General features: G+C 44.5%; 1 protein-coding gene and 1 long non-coding RNA gene across 4 annotated transcripts in view; one reads left to right on the top strand and one right to left on the bottom strand.

The window, feature by feature from the left end:
• The window catches only part of LOC117356023, a 19,760-nt gene extending 18,775 nt beyond the window's left edge, over positions 1-985 (bottom strand). Inside the window, exon 1 of the long non-coding RNA XR_004538515.1 lies at positions 852-985. This is a non-coding gene — a long non-coding RNA (uncharacterized LOC117356023). The remainder of the gene's footprint in view (positions 1-851) is intronic.
• The window catches only part of FAM83A (family with sequence similarity 83 member A), a 26,495-nt gene extending 7,379 nt beyond the window's left edge, over positions 1-19,116 (top strand). Inside the window, exons 2-4 of one of the 3 annotated variants that reach the window (XM_033935264.1) lie at positions 2,189-2,356; positions 7,128-7,252; positions 18,463-19,116. In XM_033935264.1, coding sequence (XP_033791155.1) covers positions 2,189-2,356; positions 7,128-7,252; positions 18,463-18,964 — 795 coding nt within the window. In that variant the 3' untranslated portion in view covers positions 18,965-19,116. Of the gene's footprint in view, positions 1-2,188; positions 2,357-7,127; positions 7,257-18,462 lie in introns of those variants that run through there. The other 2 variants (XM_033935266.1, XM_033935265.1) reach the window with 2 other exon arrangements.

The following is a 19,116-nucleotide window of genomic DNA, read 5'->3' as shown; positions in this document are numbered from 1 at the left end:
TCCTGCGGTATATAAACTGTTGTTATTATTATTGTAGTATAAGCAGAATATTTAATGTTTATATGATGATTGGATTTATGGGCGTCATACGCTGCAGAGAACAGATGAGTTCCATATTCACGGCATAGCAGAATTTTAAGTAAAATAAAAGCTATTCTGTACATATGCCCCACCCCCACGCCACCTCCCATCACCCAGCCTCAATCTGTAGGGAGGTAGCTGCAGAAGTCGATTCCCTCCCAAGAATCAGGGAAGTTCTACCTTTAAGCCCTTAGGGTTTATACTCTTGGACTAGAATCAAGAGTCTGCGCCTTGCGACTCGTGTTCCAACTCTACTGAAATAAATCTCCAGTTGTGACAGTTTGGCAAGCCATGTATTTGCTTGCTGAAGAAACAGCGTCTCCATTCACACATTAACACCTCCAACACATACGATCCCTTTAATTCTCTATTGTCCTAATAAACAGGCTTTGGCAATTTCTATACTTCAGAGGACATTCTTTGGAAGAACTTCAAATTCTCTAATTAAACAGTCTCTTATCCTTTTCCCTTTCGCCTGAGAACCATGTGGGCAGTGACTTCTCCCTGGTGCTGTCACATCTTTCCGATACTGGTTTAAACTGGCCAAAAATTAGGAGATGAAATCACAGATGATCCCTTTTTTTTTTTTTTTTGCAATCCTTTTGGAATTCTCTCACTCCAGGCTAGAATTCTTTCCTTCTTTGAAAGCTCAAAGAGCAAGGGTTACGGTCCACACATAGAAAATGCTCACTCTTTTATGGCCCATAAGGGAGGGGGGTAAAACGTGGACCTCGCAGATATCTACTGCACGTCCTTAAAAATCTGCTTACCTTAGGGGGTGAGCGGGATCCATGAAGTCCTCAAGAGTTAAAATGAGGATCCTTGTGGACCCCCATGCCATGGCTGCTTTCTTTTTAAGGTCATGTGGTAGACATCCACGAGGTCTGTGATATCCTCCTTTACAGGTCTGTCAGAGATACACTGAAATTATAAACCGCAGCTGTCAAAACTGAGTTAAGCAGATTTTTAAGGACGCGTGGTTGAGATCCATGAGGTCTGCGTTTTACCCCCCTCCCTGCCCTTAACCCTAGGACTTTACAAAAACCTGCAAACACTGGATCTGCACAGGGAAGCAGTTTCTGCGAGGGACGGGGAGGGGGCGGCAAAGAACAGCGACAGTCGGAACAAAACAGGTCCTGACAGCCAAAGCCTCACGAAGCCAGCAGCACTTCAAACACAAATAAACAGCTGTTCCAAGTACTGCTTTTCACAATGGCTTAAGTTAATTTTTATGCTTTTTTTTTTTAAAGCTGCATGGCTCTCTCCCTTAGAGAGCCATGTAGCTTTAAAAAAAAAAAAAAAAGACTTGAGGTAGAGTTTCTATTGTAATATTGCAGCATGCAGGAACCAAATTACATGCAAATTTTATGAGAAGCAAATGTGCGTGGGGGGAGGGGGGAATAAGCCAGATGCATGCACACATGGTTTCACAGTAAGCACGGCTTGTTGAGTGCACGTCCAAACGAAAACCAAAAGTATCGGCATAATTTGCACTTGGTTTTCGCTGCCTAAATACAAGCTTTCTGCAAACAGTTTTCCACTTGAAAGTTTCCAAAGGTTAATACAGTATTTAGGTGCAGAATAGGCGCCCGAAGTGTGTTTTCACTTTCAGTTTTGTTCAGACAAGCCATTTGTTTGTAACTTACCAACTGCCTTTAAAACATCCACGGGCTTCCTTCATCTTGCACGACGAGACAAAACCAGCACTTTAATGTGAAAGATAGGCCCGCAAAACTTTCTATGCTACCCCGGACCCTCCCGGAAAAAGCATTAAAAGTGGGCAGCGTACTCTCTGCATACCACGGAATATCTAAATTAATGCATTAGCATACATTTTAATACAATTTGCGTCAGTGTCTTCCGTGCATGTCCTTTCTGCGTTCCTCGGCACATACAACCAGCATTCAACCATTCTGTGCCCCCCCTGGGAGAACGGTATAGAAAAATGAATAAATAAATAAAGCCATTATTTGTGCGTTTGAAATGCTTAGTTTCCTATTCCACAGAACAGAATATGATTACCTACCAGTCATTACCCTGAACATCTTTTCGAGCTAATGTGCATTCAGGTCTCCCTAAACTACTTTTATCTTTTTTATTTTTTCAGGTACTTATTATCGTGATGGATGAATTCACCGACATAGTGATCTTCTGCGATATTCTCGAGGCTGCTCATAAACGCAATGTTTTTGTCTATCTGTTGCTCGAACACAGCAAGTTAAAACTCTTCACTGAGATGTGTGACATGCTTCAGCTCGAAGACATTCATCTCGAGGTATTCCTCTTAATCCCACTATGATTAACTACTTGGATTAAGAAACACAAGGGCATGTTTATTTAAGTTGCATTGAAAAGCTAAGGCGGGTTTTATTGCACATTTATTGTACCAATCGGTTTGCGAGCCGATTTTACTATAGCCCGATTCACTTACGTCTCTGCCGATCAGATTCCGATCCGCGCATGCAAATGAGGGGAACGGCATGCAAAGTGAGCAGAGACACGATTCAGAACACAAATTTTGTGATCTCGCTGGGCTGGCTGATCAACCCAAGAAGCAACTGCTGGGGACCAGTCGCAAACGTCCTTTCCGACTCTCCAGCTCCATTTCTTGCATCTTGTATCTCAAGCTCTGACCGCATGTCTCTCTCACCTTGTATCTCATGTACTTACAAAATGTATCTTTATTGTAAACCACTTTGAACTTCACGGTATAGCGGTATATAAGAAATAAATTATTATTATTATTGCCGCCCTGCTCTCTGCTGCCCCAAATCTCTCCTGCCTGCCGCCCTGCTCTCCCCCAAATCTCTCTTGCCCTTCCCTGCACAGCGAGTCCATGGTTTTAACCCGTGGGTTTAAAGCAGGTTAAAACCACGGGCTCACTGAGCTAAAAAGGTTTTTTTTAAAAAGTCACGGCTTGGACGGGTCTTAGACGCATGCGCAGATCATCTACAGGTGGTCTGCGCATGCGTCGGGATCGTACACTAGTGATCCGTGCTGGCAGATGGAGGCGTTCCTCCGATCGCCACCATTTGAATATTACTGGTTGAAGAATCCATCGGACTTGCCCGGATCGGACATGGATCGGTCATGCTCGGGCAGGTTAGTGAATCTAGCCCTACGAGGGGAATTCTTCAAGATGCGCTAACTCACAGTTCTTCAACCGCCGGTCCGCGGACCGGTATCGGTCCGCAGGAAATTTTTGCCGGTCCATGCAGGACCGGCAAGATTGACTCATTTGAACTTCCTGCCGGTCCGCGCAGGACCGGCAAGATCAGCATCGGAAGCGTGCGCTGGGCCGGAGAGATCTTGGGGAGCCTCCGACAGTGGCTTTCTCCCCTCTCTGCAGCTCTCCTTTACTTCCCAGCGCAGCGATTCACGAAGGCAGCCTCGGGGCTTTTGCTGAGTCGCGGCTGCCTCTGATGATGCAACTTCCTCTTTCCTCAGAGGCGGCGCGACCCAACAAAGGACCCGAGGCTGCCTTCGTGAATCGCTGCGCTGGGAAGTAAGAAGAGCTGCTGGGAGGGGAGAAAACCACTATCAGTCTGGGAAGCTGCTGGGCAGGGGAAAAAAGGGACAGCTGCTACTGGAAAGGGAGAAGGAGAGATGCTTCTGGGAGGGGAGGAGGGAAAGGAATCTGGGAAGCTGCTGGGCCAGGAAAGAAAAGGACAGCTGCTACTGGAGAGGGAGAAGAAGGAGAGATGCTTCTGGGAGGGGAGGAGGGAAAGGAATCTGGGAAGCTGCTGGGCAAGATAAAAAAAAGGGACAGCTGCTACTGGACAGGGAGAAGAAGAAGGAGAGATGCTTCTGGGAGGGGAGGAGGGAAAGGAATCTGGGAAGCTGCTGGGCAAGATAAAAAAAAGGGACAGCTGCTACTGAACAGGGAGAAGAAGAAGGAGAGATGCTTCTGGGAGGGGAGGAGGGAAAGGAATCTGGGAAGCTGCTGGGCAAGGAAAAAAAGGGACAGCTGCTACTGGATAGGGAGAAGAAGGAGAGATGCTTCTGGGAGGGGAGGAGGGAAAGGAATCTGGGAAGCTGCTGGGCAAGATAAAAAAAGGGACAGCTGCTACTGGATAGGGAGAAGAAGGAGAGATGCTTCTGGGAGGGGAGGAGGGAAAGGAATCTGGGAAGCTGCTGGGCTAGGAAAATAGGGACAGCTGCTACTGGAGAGGGAGAAGGAGACGGAGAGATGCTTCTGGGAGGGGAGGAGGGAAAGGAATCTGGGAAGCTGCTGGGCAAGATAAAAAAAGGGACAGCTGCTACTGGAGAGGGAGAAGAAGGAGAGATGCTTCTGGGAGGGGAGGAGGGAAAGGAATCTGGGAAGCTGCTGGGCAAGGAAAAAAAGGTACAGCTGCTACTGGAGAGGGAGAAGGAGAGATGCTTCTGGGAGGGGAGGAGGGAAAGGAATCTGGGAAGCTGCTGGGCAAGGAAAAAAAAGGGACAGCTGCTACTGGAGAGGGAGATGGAGAGATGCTGCTGGGAGGGGAGGAAGGGAAGAGAGTTACTGCTGGACAGGAGGAGGAGGGAAGGGAGAATGAAAAAAGGAAGGAAACAGCTGGCAGAGAGATTAGAGGAGGGGAAGGGGAGACACAGGCATGAGAAAGTAGAGAGATTGATGATAGGAAGGGGTCAGCAGAAAAATAAGCAGAGGGACAACGATGATAGATCTGGTGTAGGAGAGATAAAAATGAAGAGAGCAGTGAAGCTGGAATGAATCATGTAAATAGGAGAGAGGGGCACAAGCTGGATGGAAAGGAGAGAGGGACATAGAAAGAAGACAGATACCATATGGAAGGGGAAGAGGACAGATAGTGGATGGAAGGGGCAGATGCTGGATTGAAGAGACAGAGAGGGCATACGCTGGAAGGAAGAGAGTGAAAAAAAGATTGAAAGCAGAAACCAGAGACGACAAAAGGTAGCAAAAAATAATTTTATTTCTATTTTGTGATTAGAATATATCAGATTTGAAATATATATCCTGCTAGAGCTGGTGTTAGACATAACTGGGGACTGCAAAACCCAGGCAGTGCTTCTTTAGCTTTCAGCTGGCTTAGGGCGCTCTCTGACCAGGGGGCAGTTGCCCTAGTTGCACTCCCCAAAAACTATTCCTGTTATGTGTTACTTCAGTATTCTGTTAGCATGATATTTCTGTGTAGCATTCTGTAATAATTTGGCTTGTTCAGTTTTCTTGATAGTAGAGGGGATATATGTGAAGGGGAGGGGAGACAGGGGTTTTGTTGATCCTTGCTCTGAATTATTTGTATTTATAAAATGACTATTCTACAGAATATTGTTTCTTTTTATACTTTAATAAAATACATTCAATATAAAATCATAACTGAGGCTTGTGTGGATGGGATCAGATGATTTGTGGGGACCGAGCTCGCGGAGATGGGGCGGAAACGGGATTTTTAAATTTTAGTCCTAGTAGTTTGCCGGTCCACAAAATAATTCTTTTTTTTCTGCCGGTCCACGGGTGTAAAAAGGTTGAAGAACACTGCGCTAACTGATTTAGCACACGCTAACGATTATCACACATTAAGATGCCCATAAGAATGTAATGGGCATCTTAGCATTTAGCACATGCTGATTGTTAAGGCTAAATTGATTAGCACGTGTTGAATCAGTTGGCACCCCTTGATGAATTCCTAAATGCCAGTTCATGCCTGTGCTAGTAACTAGTGCTTGTTAAAATGGCAGGTACGGTATAAATCTCATAAAACATTCATACAACATATATATATATATATATATATATATATATATATATATATATATATATATATATATATATATATTCGTAAACCAAATTGTTCGTATATCAAAGTGAGTTTCCCCATAGAAAGTAAGGGAAACTCGCTTTGATTCGTTCTACCCCCTCCCCCTGCTTGAACTAGCATCGCACCCCTCCCTCCCCCCACGAGAACCGCATCGCACTCCCGTGCTGGAAGTGGCATCCGCCTGCCCTTCCCAAAGAAGCTCCTTACCCCATCTGCTGCTTGCCGGTGCGAATGACAGAAAGATCCCACCTTTTGCCTGGGCTGGGCCTTGAGCATCTGCACATGCTCAAGGCCTTCTGGCTTTCGTTCTCTCCGATAACTTAATATATATGGGTGCCATTAAAGTATGTTTGGTTTGAAGATCTGGCCTTCTCTGCTCTTTCTGGATCTCTTGGTGTCTGGGCAGAGACTGATATTCTCCGGCATATGAGGAGTAGATATTAGACATGAGAGGGGCAGAGTGGAGGAGTGGTCATTGGTGACAGCTAGTGCACAGGTCATCGCTGGATGTTATACAACTGCCCATAGTGCTGCTGCAAGTACCATCACGTCAAGAGGAGGTGATAGGTGCAGCCAAGCTATTGCCAATCGAATAGCACAGCTATCTCAGGCCACTCTTCTTTTTTGCTTGCCAATCCATTCCTTCAGCCCCCATAACCTGCTCCAGATTAAGATCTCCCTCCCAATACCACCCCTCCAACTATCAGGATACCCTCCTCCTGATCCCACCCCTTATAGTGAAGATCCCATCCCAGCTACTACTATTTATTTTTATAGCGCTACTAGACATATACAGCGCTGTACATCAAAACATAGAAGAGACAGTTCCTGCTTAAAAGAGCTTACAGTCTGGTCAAGACAGACAAACTGGACAAGAAGGTGCATCTATAAACAAAAAATCAAGACCCCCCTCGCCCCCCAATCGACTCCCCCACCCAATCCCATTCCAAAAATCAAGATTCCCCCTCTTGATCCCTATCAGACCCTCTCCCCATCCCCTGGGTCTCATTGAGAACTCCTGAGACTTACCTGGGGGAGGTCATCCATGATGGAGTAGTAGCCCCAAGCTGGAGTGATCCACCTTCGTTTCTGCCCAGTCTGCTGCCACCTAGTGATAGTACTGTGAACTGCTGCTAGGGTTCAGTGCTTCCATTTTGAACCCAGAGCTAAACCAAGTGAGAGCAGAGGAGGGACTGATACATATACCGCACGTATAATGCATATTTATTTTACTTTTGTTATTGTTCCTCTCTTTTTTCCTCCTAGAATATTTTCGTTAGAAGTATTATGGGAGAAGTTTACTGTGCAAAATCGGGCAAGAAATTCTCAGGTCTAAACCAGGAGAAATTCCTTATCTCTGACTGGAGATTTGTGCTCGCAGGATCATACAGGTGAGTCCTGCATCAAACAGCATTTTCCTGCTAACAGTGCTCCAGTTCAAGAAGGTTTAACAGGATAGCACTATAGAAGACAAAATTGTCATTCATCCCCAAAACTGTGTTTAGATTCATAAAATGTGCTTAGATTCCAGGCATTGGGTAACAATTCTGCCCTCACCCAGCCATGGACAAATGTAAAGTGATGCATGTTGGTAACAAAAATCTCATGCACGAATACAGGATGTGTGGGGCGGTACTTGGAGAGACCTCCCAGGAAAGGGATTTGGGAGTTCTGATCGACAAGTCGATGAAGCCGTCTGTACAATGTGTGGCGTCGTCGAAAAGGGCGAACAGAATGCTAGGAATGATAAAGAAGGGGATCTCAAACAGATTGGAGAAGGTTATCATGTTGCTGTACCAGGCCATGGTGCGCCTTCACCTGGAGTATTGCGTGCAACACTGGTCGCCATACATGAAGAAGGACACGGTACTACTCAAAAGGGTCCAGAGAAGAGCGACTAAGATGGTTAAGGGGTTGGAGGAGCTGCCGTACAGCGAAAGATTAGAGAAACTGGGCCTCTTCTCCCTCGAAGAGAAGAGATTGAGAGGGAACATGATCAAAACATTCAAGGTACTGAAGGGAATAGACTTAGTAGATAAAGACAGACTGTTCACCCTCTCCAAGGTAGGGAGAACGAGAGGGCACTTTCTAAAATTGAAAGGGGATAGATTCCATACAAACCTAAGGAAGTTCTTCACCCAGAGAGTGGTGGAAAACTGGATTGCTCTTCCAGAGTCTGTCATAGGGGAAAACACCCTCCAGGGATTCAAGACAAAGTTAGACCAGTTCCTGCTGAACAAGGATGTACGCTGGTAGGGCTAGTCTTGGTCTCAGTTACGGTGCTGGTCTTTGACCAGAAGGCCGCCGCGTGAGCACCCCCTCTGAAATGACGGAGGTGATCAGTGGAGTGCCGCAGTGCTCCGTCCTGGGCCCGATCCTGTTCAACATCTATATAAGGGACTTGGCAGAAGAGCTCCGTGGTAAAATAACATTATTCGCCGATGACGCCAAACTAAGCAATGTAGTGGGCTAAAGCACAACAGACAAAAATTCAATGCCCGACAACATGATGCACAACCTACTTCTATTGGAGCGCTGGTCTAGGTCCTGGCAACTCAGCTTCAATGCCAAAAAATGCAAAATCATGCACCTGAAAAGCCAAAATCCATGCAAGACTTATATCCTTAATGGCGAGATCCTAACAAGATCTGAAGCAGAACGAGACTTAGGGGTGATCGTCCGTGAGGACATGAAGACTGCCAATCAAGTGGAGCAAGCTTCCTCCAAAGCAAGGCAAATCATAGGTTGCATACGCAGGAGTTTTGTCGGCCGTAAACCTGAAGTCATTATGCCATTGTATAGATCCATGTACTGTGTGCAATTCTGGAGGCCGCATTACCATAAGGGTGTGCTGAGACTAGAGTCGGTCCAGAGAATGGCCACACGGATGGTCTCGGGACTCAAGGATCTCCCGTACAAGGAACAGCTAGAGAAGTTACAGCTCTACTCACTCGAGGAACGCAGAGAGAGGGGAGACATGATCGAGACATTCAAGTATCTCACGGGCTGCCTCGAGGTGGAAGAAGAAATCTTCTTTTTCAAGGGTCCCACGGCAACAAGGGGGTATCCGTGGAAAATCAGGGGTGGGAAACAGCACGGTGACACCAGGAAATTCTTTTTCACTGAAAGGGTGGTTGATCGCTGGAATAGTCTTCCACTTCAGGTCATTGAGGCCTGCAGCATGCCTGATTTTAAGGTCAAATGGGATAGACACGTGGGATCTATTCACAGAGAAAGGTAGGGAGGGTCATTGGAGTGGGCAGACTAGATGGGCCGTGGCCCTTATCTGCTGTCTATTTCTATGTTTCTATGATGAACCACTGGTCTGACCCAGCAGCGGCAATTCTTATGTTCCTATGGTTACTAGATGTCCGGGAAAATCCGGACATGTCCTCTTTTTAGAGGACATACAAGAGGGAAGACGAGGAGGTCTAAGATGAAAAAATAGTTCTAGTTCCTTTTTTTCTGCATGGCCTGTTCTCACTTTTCAGCTTGGATTCCATCCTACTTTCTGAAGGAAAGAAAGAGATTATTTCTTTAAATATATACTTATATATCATATATACTCAAATATAAACCTACCTGAATATAAACCAAGGCAGCCTTTTTTCTCCCCCCAAAAGGAGGGAAAAAGGCTGCATCAAATATAAACCGGGGGTTTCTATTCAAGTGTCCTGCCTTGTACCCAGCCCTCTTTTTCCCCCTTCCCTTCCTACCCAGCCCCTAATGCCCACTGCAGGCCTGCCTGAAGCCCTGGTGGTCCAGCGGTGAGCATCCTATCTTGCATCCCTTCCACCTCCCTGTCCCTTCTAGACCTTACCTTTTAAAGCCTAGTGGTCTAGCGGTGAAGCAGGGCAGGAATGATCTTCCTATGCTTCTGCCCCCATGAGAGCCGCTAATATTTAGCGCGTGCTAAATCGGCTAGCTCGTCTTAGTAGAAGGACCCCTAAATGATAACATTATCAGTGTGTGTAATTATGTGTCTATGCTTAGTGCTCTACCCACACTACATTTTCAGTACATGTCGAGGAATCAGTAGTATGTTTTAATTCACATACAGGTAGTACATGTGCACGTGTGGTCTGGAGCGTAGGCTCCATTTGTTCTGCTTGGAACTTCTTTGTGAAATATGTCTTGGCAAATTCCAGCTGTCAGTTCAAATAATTAGTCAATAGAAGATGAGGATAGATTATGTTTTCCCAGGCTTAGACATGTCAGTGCGATCACTTGAATTAGGGTTGTGCAGATAGGCACAGAACAATACTTATATGTTGTGTAACTCTGTCATTGATCCTTTGCTGAATCAGACAGTGGCCTCTCCAGCTGTCCTATTGATCCTACCGTGTCTTATAAACACATAAGACCAACTGGTCTCAGACATATTCAGATAGACCACCATTGTCAAGCCTGAGGCAAAGAAAGCAAATAGAATGTTAGGCATGATAAAGAAAGGAATCACGAGTAGATCGGAGAAAGTTATAATGCCACTTTATAGAGCAATGGTCAGACCACACTTGGAATACTGTGTCCAACATGGGTCTCCCAACCTAAAGAAGGATATAAATCTGCTGGAGAGGGTGCAGAGACGAGCAACGAAGCTAATAAAAGGTATGGAGAACTTGGAATACGAGGAACGACTTAAGAGACTGGGATTGTTCTCCCTTGAGAAAAGGAGACTGCGAGGGAATATAATCGAGACTTTCAAAATACTGAAAGGAATAGACAAAATAGAGCAGGAAAAAAAATTATTTACAATGTCCAATGTGACACGGACAAGAGGACATGGACTGAAGCTAAGGGGGGGACAAGTCAAGGACAAATATCAAGAAGTTCTGCTTCACGCAACGAGTGGTGAACACCTGGAATGCTCTCCCAGAGAAGGTTATTGCGGAATCCACCGTTCTAGGATTTAAAAGCAAACTAGATGCACATCTCCTTACGAGAGGCATAGAGGGATATGGGTGACTAAAATTACGCCAGGTATGCACCTGGCTGGGCCTCCGCATATGCAGATCATCAGACTTGATGGATCGAAGGTCTGATCCGGAGATGCAGTTCTTATGTTCTTATGACAGAGTCCAAAGCTTTGATATCTGGTCTGTTCTATTTTCCTATTGTAGTATAAAACAGGGGAGTCAAATCCACAAACTCAGGATAGCAAGACAAAGAGTGGAAATGTCCTAAACAGACTGGTGGACTCAAATGTATGATGGAAATGTCCTTTATGTGAAATCTGTTTTTATTAACAAGAAAAATCACAACAAGGGCAATATGATGGGCAACAAAAACGCCGTTTTACAAGTAATAATAATAATTTTATTCTTATATACCGCCAAAGCTATATAAGTTCGAGGCGGTTTACAGCAAAGAGGCGCTGGACAATCAGCGAAGAGATTACAATCAAAGTCAGTAATACAATCTTACATAATAAAGAATGTGAGAGCTATAAAGTTCTTAAGGTTACTGGAATGAATAAGCAGTGCTGAGTAGATTCTTAGTTAACAAATTGATTGAACAGACTCGTTTTTAATAGTTTTCTAAAATTGAAGTAGGATGAAGAGAGCACGAAAACGTTACTAAGCCAGTCGTTCCATTTGCCTGCCTGGAAGGCAAGAATTCTGTCCAAGAATCTTTTGTAGTGGCAGGCTTTTATTGTCGGATAGGTGAACAGATGTATTCTTCGTGTGGGCCTAAGATAACTTGCCAGATTGAAGTGGGAAACCAGGTAAGTGGGGGCCAGACCAAATATTGATTTATAACATAGACAAGCAAACTTAAACAGGATTCGCGCCTCTAGGGGCAGCCAATGGAATCTTTAAATAGGGGCTTATGTGTTCCCATTTTTTCAGCCTAAAGATCAGTCGAACTGCCGAATTTTGAATGACTCTTAGTCTTAGAATGGTTTTTTTGAAGGAACCCAAGTAAATAATTACATTACATTACATTAGTGATTTTTATTCCGCTTGTACCTTGCGGTTCAATAATGTTGCAATAATCGAGCAAGTTCAGGATGGAAGATTGAACCAGTAAGCGGAATGATGGTGCATCAAAGTATTTTCTGATGGTTCTGAGTTTCCATAGAACCGAAAAGCATTTTTTAACTAGTAAGTGTGTGAGCATTTAGAGTGAGGTGGCGGTCCAGGGTGACTCCCAGGATTTTAATGGAGTGGTTAATAGGGAAGTTCTGACCATTCAAGGAGATCGAAGAGTCTTTGATTTTGTCGTTAGGGCTTGCCAGGAAAAATTTAGTTTTGTCGGTGTTGAGCTTCAATTTGAATTCAGTCATCCATTGTTCGATTCTTTTAGAATGGATGATAGATGAATCTTTATCTCAGAGGTCAGAGTAGTAAGGGGAATAACGATGGTGATATCGTCAGCATAGATATAAAAAAAAAACCTTTAAGCTTTGTAGTAAGTTCCCCAATGAGGCAAGGTAGATGTTGAACAATGTGGGGGAAAGAGGAGAGCCCAACTAAAGGATTTTTCATTGTCACTGTAGACTTGATATGACCGTTTGCTCAAAAAACCCCGAAACCATTTTAATACGTTACCTGAAAGACCAATTGACTCCAGACAGTCAATTAGAATAGCATGGTCAACTAGATCGAAGGCACTACTTAGGTCTAGTTGCAGAATAAGAGCACTTGTACCCTGACTGAATAAGGTATGGAGGAAGTCTAGTAGTGATGCCATGACAGTTTCGGTGCTGAATCCGGAACGAAAACCAGACTGATTGTCATGCAATATGCTAAATTTGTCCAGATAATTTACTAGATCCTGGTTGACCAGTCCTTCCATTAGCTTGACAAATAGGGGAGTGCTCGCAATTGGTCTGTAATTAGATGTCAGTTTGGTAGATTCTCTAGGGTTTTTTACGATTGGGGTGATCAAAATCTGACCAAGATCCTGAGGGAAAGTACCGGTTAGTAAGAGAGAGGAGAGCCAGTTGTATAACTTGGCTTTGAAAGAGATTGGAGCGACTTTCATAATGTTTGGGGGGCAGCAGTCTAATCTTCAGTAGGAAATGGCTTATTTTGCGTAATATTTGGAGAATTGTTGCCAGGATAGTGTAGTGAAGTTATTCCAGGCCATATCTACCCTAGGGTCGTCTGTGTTGGGCAACCAGGTAGTTCAAATGGTTGGTTGAGGAGCCTGCTAGTTTGGATCTCAAATTGATGATTTTGTTGTTGAAAAATTCAGCCAGATCATCTGCAGATGGTGGGGAATCAAGGGTAGGACAGGATAAGGCCTGTATGTCATAGAGATTGTTGACTAGTTCAAAGAGATTTCTACTGTTGGTGTTCAGCGATCCAATTTTTTGGGCGTAAAAGTTAGAGTGCTTCTTTATTATTAGTTTTTTGTATTCACTTAATTTTAGTCTCCAATTTGACCTCCCTACACTGTACCCGCCAAAGAAGACTGTACTCTTTATGTCCTCCAAGGCCACAAGAAGAGCACCCCTTCCCACAGAACCCCCCTTCACAGCCCCACCCCCCCAAATCGATGGAAATGTCCTTTAATTCATCCAACAACTCAATGACTCAAAAAGTACATGTTTCGGCCAGAATGGCCTGCCTCAGGAGTCTTAAAAATATCGTAGTTAATATGAATCAATTGGTCTACAAAAGAACATACACTCAAATCATGATTGCAAAATCATAGATGACTAAATAAATGAAGCCACATAATCAAAATCTCTGAATACTGGAATAAATCAACAGTTAGGCACCTTAATTCAGGTACTACCATCGACCAAGACCCAGGGTAGAAATTAAGGAGGGGACCCCCAATTCCTCTCCTCCCTGCCCCCTCCTCCGAAATATCTTCCCATCCAGCATCTCTCCTTTCATTTAAAAATCAGTTGCTCCAGGAGGGCCCCTATGGGCCGAGATGTTTCTCCCTTCTCCCCACCCTGTTCCAAAGTCCCCCCCTTACCTTTTAAAATGCAAAGGGGTCAGCAATTCTCATGCACAGCTTGCGGCTTCCTTGATACTCTTCCTCTGCTGTGGTCCACCCCCCACTGACATAACTTCCTGTTTCCACTTGGGTGGACCTCCTCTTCTGTACAACTCTGGATATTCTGTATTCCCACAGCAAGCTCAGCCCCAGCGGACCTGAAAATTTAGATTTTTTTTTTTTGGGGGGGGGGGGGAGTTCAACTGGTTTTTCTTCTTAGAGCTTTAGCTCAGTTAGAAGCCGTTTCTATGGAGGCTACGGAGCCCTGAATCTTTACATAGAGCTACCTGTGATACTTACCCAGTTTGAAACTCTGCTTTGTATTGGGATCATGGAGTAACACTTCCACTCAAACCTAGTATATATACACCCAAAGTCCCAACAATAGGTATTACTATTGAACAATGGTTGTGACCCCTGACCAGTCCTGACATCTGCTCCCTCCTTGTGGACTGTGGGCACTGCCTCCACAGAATCTCTCAGCCAGGTTGATTAGATGATTAAAAGGTGGGTTTGAAAATCAAATCCAGATCTTGTGAAGTGCAGTGTCAGCATTGGAACTGGGTCTTTGGGTTAAACCTGAGAATGAAAAAACTGAGGTTAGAATATTGCAACATGGGCTGTTTTATTTATATTGTATAATATAAATGTTGGCTCACAATACCCTATTTTTAGACACATTGGCCCGGATTTTGTATACAGCGTTGATATCAGTGGCCACCGATAACATGTCAATTATGCCACTGCGCCATATACAGAATCACGCCTCCAGGACAGAAGGGCGCTGGAAATGTAGGCCAGGGTTTTCCAGGCCTACATTTCCAGCATCTATCTATGCCATGAATCGCACCTAAGTAGACACTTTTCGGTGCCTAATGCCACTTCCAGCATTAGCCATGTCCAGAGTAGTGTTAGGCGTTGTAAAGCACCTACGTAGGTGCAATTCCAGCACCTTTTATTTAAGCACCAGTAGGCACTTTAACCTTCGTGGGGTGTTTTGCCATTTCTAATAGTGTTTTTCAATTAACAGCCATCAGTCGGGCGCCTACCAGTGCTTACGTTTAAGCGCCAGTTTTAGAATATTCCCCCATTTTGCTTAGCGCCTGTAGGGGAGGGCCTATCCGTCTGTCCGTTTGAACATCCATCGATGCACATAGGTTTGTTTGCGCAAACAGATCTATGCAGATTAGACAAAGACAGGAGGCTCCTGCAGAAGCAAACGTGGAAGGACTAGCATGAGAATTAGGCTCTGCTACAAGAAGATGAGCAAGGAGCTAGTGAAATGTGTGCCTTAAGGAACCCAACTCCCATGGAGCCAAAAAATGGACCCCTTAATGATGGTTCTATTATTAATGTGCTGCCTGGAACCCATCTTCCAGAGTCGGAACAAAGGCGGGAGCTGGATCCAGTGCTGCCATGCTGAAGAGCAGAGAGGGATACCATCAAAGGACCCAACTCCCCACTGCTAGGGTTACCATATTTGTAATGTCAACAAAGAGGACACAAGATTCCACCCCTCCCCTGGCCCGCCTCTCGCTAGTCTCACCCCTGCCCTACACCCCACCTTTACCCATTTCCTTAGTCCCCCTTCCCATCTTCTGTACCTGTTTTAGGATATGACAGTGCTAGGTAAAATTAAGACACAATATTTTAAACATTTTGCACTCTTCCCTCTTCAGGAGAATATCTGTAACAAAATAAAGGAAAACAAGTCCCAGTCTCTTTATCTCCCTCCCTGTGGGTGCTTCTCTTTCTCCTTCCCTTCAACCTCCCCCCATGTGGGTGCTTCTCCCCCCTGTGGGTGCTTTTCTCTCTCTCTCCACAACCCCTCTCCTCCATGGGTTCTTCTCTCCCCCCCTCCCCCCGTGGAATAAAATGTTAAAAAAGGATGGGAAATGGTAGGAGGTGTAAATGCAAATAGGAAGGGTAGCATGGATGGAAGGGTGAGTGCAAAGTGGGGAGGGAGGGATTGAAGGAAGTCTTCAAGGGGGAAGGGAATGAGGGATGGAAGAGTAAGTAAATTGAAGGGGATTGAGGAATAGATATGCTGTCCTGTGAATTAAGAAAGGTCAAACGCATTGTGGTGTCTCACTGTAAATATGCACATTTCAGCTTGTTGCTATGTTAGATTTGAATCTGAAGCTTATTTCATGCCTGACTGGTGGAAAATGAGGAAGATTTTCAGTCCTGGGAAAGAGGAGAAAATAAGGTGGTGCTCTAATATTTGCCAAAACCAATTCTTAAGAAACATCTGTCATCACACTGACTTAATAATCTTATTAAGGCAAATTAATCCATCATGTAAAACATAGGGATGTGTTTTTCTGTATACAAATGTGTTGATTCTTGGGTTTCCTAGGCAGCATTTGCAATTGTTTTCCAAGAAAGTAACATGCACAGAATTTAAAATGCAATATCTGCAGGTTATTTTCTTCTACTAACTTAAATACGTCTTCAAGACCACCTTGGATTACAGTGGAAAACTAGAATGATGTCTATCAGGGTGGGCAATTTTCTCAAACCTAATTTATTCAGTTAAAAAAAATCTTCCACCTGAAGAAATCAGTTTTCAGACCTGCCCTTTAATATATTAAATGAGACTGCAAGAGGGGGAGAGGAAGAGCTTAGAGCAGTGTCTCGCAAACTTTTTTAGCTCCGGCACACTAAATAGAGCAAATGGGTTTTTTTTGTGGCACTTTATAATTAAAATTATACTTCTTTAAATGTTCACTGGCATGAGCCGCCCTTGGCGCACTTCTGATGTCACATCCTGGTCCGGTGACAGGAAGTGACATCAGAAGGGAGTCAAGGCTGGCATGAACAGCAGGTAGTGCTGCTTGCACTGGTGAATATTTACAGAGGTACTCCGGGGCGGAGAGGAGGAGATGTGCTGGTACTGGTGTTGACACTCTTGAGTACACGATGTACTCGTCATCTATCCTAGTGTATATTTATTTTATGAATTATGAAGGGAATTTTAAAAATAAATTCTGGAATTGTCACTTTTCAAGGGGAGTGCTATAGCAGATAGCTATTATTCTGAAAATCTTGTAAAAAAAAAAAAAAAAAAAAGCTTAACAAACTTTACACTCACATCTGTGTTCATTGGAAGAGAGCAGAAACACAGAGGTGAAACGAGAACATAAGAATTGTTGCTGCTTGGTCAGACCAGTGCTCCATCGTGTCCAGCAGTCTGCTGAAGCAGCAGCCCTTAGGTCAAAAACTAGTGCCCTAACTGAGTCTAGCCTTAACTGCGTACATTCTGGTTCAGCAGGAACTTGTCTAACTTTGTCTTGAATCCCTAGAGGGTGTTTTCCCCTATAACAGCCTCTGGAAGAGCGTTCCAGTTTTCTACCACCCTCTGGGTGAAGAAGAATTTCCTTTCATTTGTACAGAATCTATCCTCTTAACTTTAGAGAGTGCCCTCTCGTTCTCCCTACCTTGGAGAGGGTGAACAACCTGTCTCTATCTACTAAGTCTATTCCCTTCATTATCTTCAATGTTTTGATCATGTCCCCTCTTAGTCTCCTCTTTTCAAAGGAGAAGAGGCCCTGGACAAGAAACCAGCTAGGAAGTTAAAAGAGAAATGGGAGAATAAGAAAGACCCCCAATCATATAATCAGGATAAGCAATTCTATGGAATGTACATGCAGTGCTTCTATTGTAGATTATACCATGGTGACCCTTCCCTCAGGAAACTCGAAGGCTAAACAGGTTAAACTAGATTCTCTACTTTGCCTAGTCACTGACGTTTCACTTTTCTTTAGGCAGAATTCTATTATTGAAATCATCTACCGTATATACTCGAATATAAACCGGGATTTTGGGGCCAAAAAATTGGCCCAAAAATGGGGGTCCCAGTTTATATTCAGGTCAATGCCCCTCCCAGAATTTTTTTAATGCTGCCGCCAGGCTCTGCCCCCCTTCTCCTCCCTGCCCTATCATACCTCTGCCAATCTGTGGTGGAGGTACAGGTGCAGCGGGTCCTCTGCCGATCCGTGGTGGAGGTGCAGCGGGCAGGAGCAAGCTGTTCAAACTCCTGCCCTGCTGCTAACCGGCTGCTCGATCGAATTTCCTCATCTGAGCGGCATATGCAGCAGTGAGATTTGGCGCTGCTTCTCTGCACTGAGCGGCTTCCTTATTGGCAGGGAGGGGCTGGGTGTAGAGCCTGACAGGGCAGAACACTTGAATATTAAACCGCCCGACTTATATTCGAGTCAACCGTTTTTCCTCCTTTTGGGGGGATAGGGGGGTCTCAACTTATATTCGGATCGACTTATGTTCAAGTAAATACGGTAATTCTGATGCTAATGAACATTTTTACTGGTGCTGATGTTTGTTACTAAAATAAATATTCTAAGAGGTTTTATAAATGGCTTTGTTTTATTCCTATGACATCTAAAGAAGAGGTCGCAGTGGTCTCGCTCATGTCATTTTTGTCTAAACAACTCATAAAGACTCCCATTTTGTCCAGGATCAGTACAGGCTACCATGCTCTTCCTTCATTGCATAGTTCTGGATCAGGTGTTACACAAACATAAACATGCGTGCCAAAAACTTTGTGCCATTTTTTTTTTTTGTGCTGTGTGAATAACTAGTTTGACATCTAGATTAGTTATTTATTTGATTGTCGACTTTCTTGCAGCTTCACGTGGCTCTCTGGACATGTTCACCGCAACATTCTTTTCAAGTTCACCGGCAAAGGAGTGGAGCTGTTCGATGAAGAGTTCCGTTATCTTTATGGCTTGTCCAAGCCTGTGAGGGGTCTAAAGTCCCCTGTGTCAACCACTCCTGTCCCGCTGTGTGAGAACAACGCCACACGGAGCATCCCCCCGGTCAGCAGCACCCAGGAGAGCGCCAATACAAGGTCTGAGCATTTCAGTAGCTCATCTGAAAACAATCAGCCTCCCACGTCACCAATGTACAGTGTCGCCAGTCCCACCTCCCCACTGCAGAGATTTAAATTTTTCAAACACTGCTCTGAGTTGATATTACCCACCTTCTCAAGCAAAAGGCAGGCCGCCTGCTTCCAAAGGCAGCATTCTTCAAACTTGCTATCGATGTACACCAATGATACCATTTATAGATCCATAAGACCCAAGCCGGAGACATCTTGTCCAGTTCCTCCCATAACTGGATGCTCCTGAACAAACCTACAGTCATTTGACTGCTCTATAATCACTTTTGTTGTTTTTCCAAGCCAATGTACAGTTTTCAGATTCTGAGGTACCATATGACTCTATATATATGTTATGTAATGAACCTACTGTAGAAATATTAAAATGGTTTATGGGCCTCT

This window comes from Geotrypetes seraphini, chromosome 2, assembly GCF_902459505.1.
Source record: "Geotrypetes seraphini chromosome 2, aGeoSer1.1, whole genome shotgun sequence".
Classification (NCBI taxonomy): Eukaryota; Metazoa; Chordata; class Amphibia; order Gymnophiona; family Dermophiidae; genus Geotrypetes; species Geotrypetes seraphini.
Note: the sequence above shows the minus strand (reverse complement) of the source record. Positions and strands in the feature narration are given on the sequence as shown.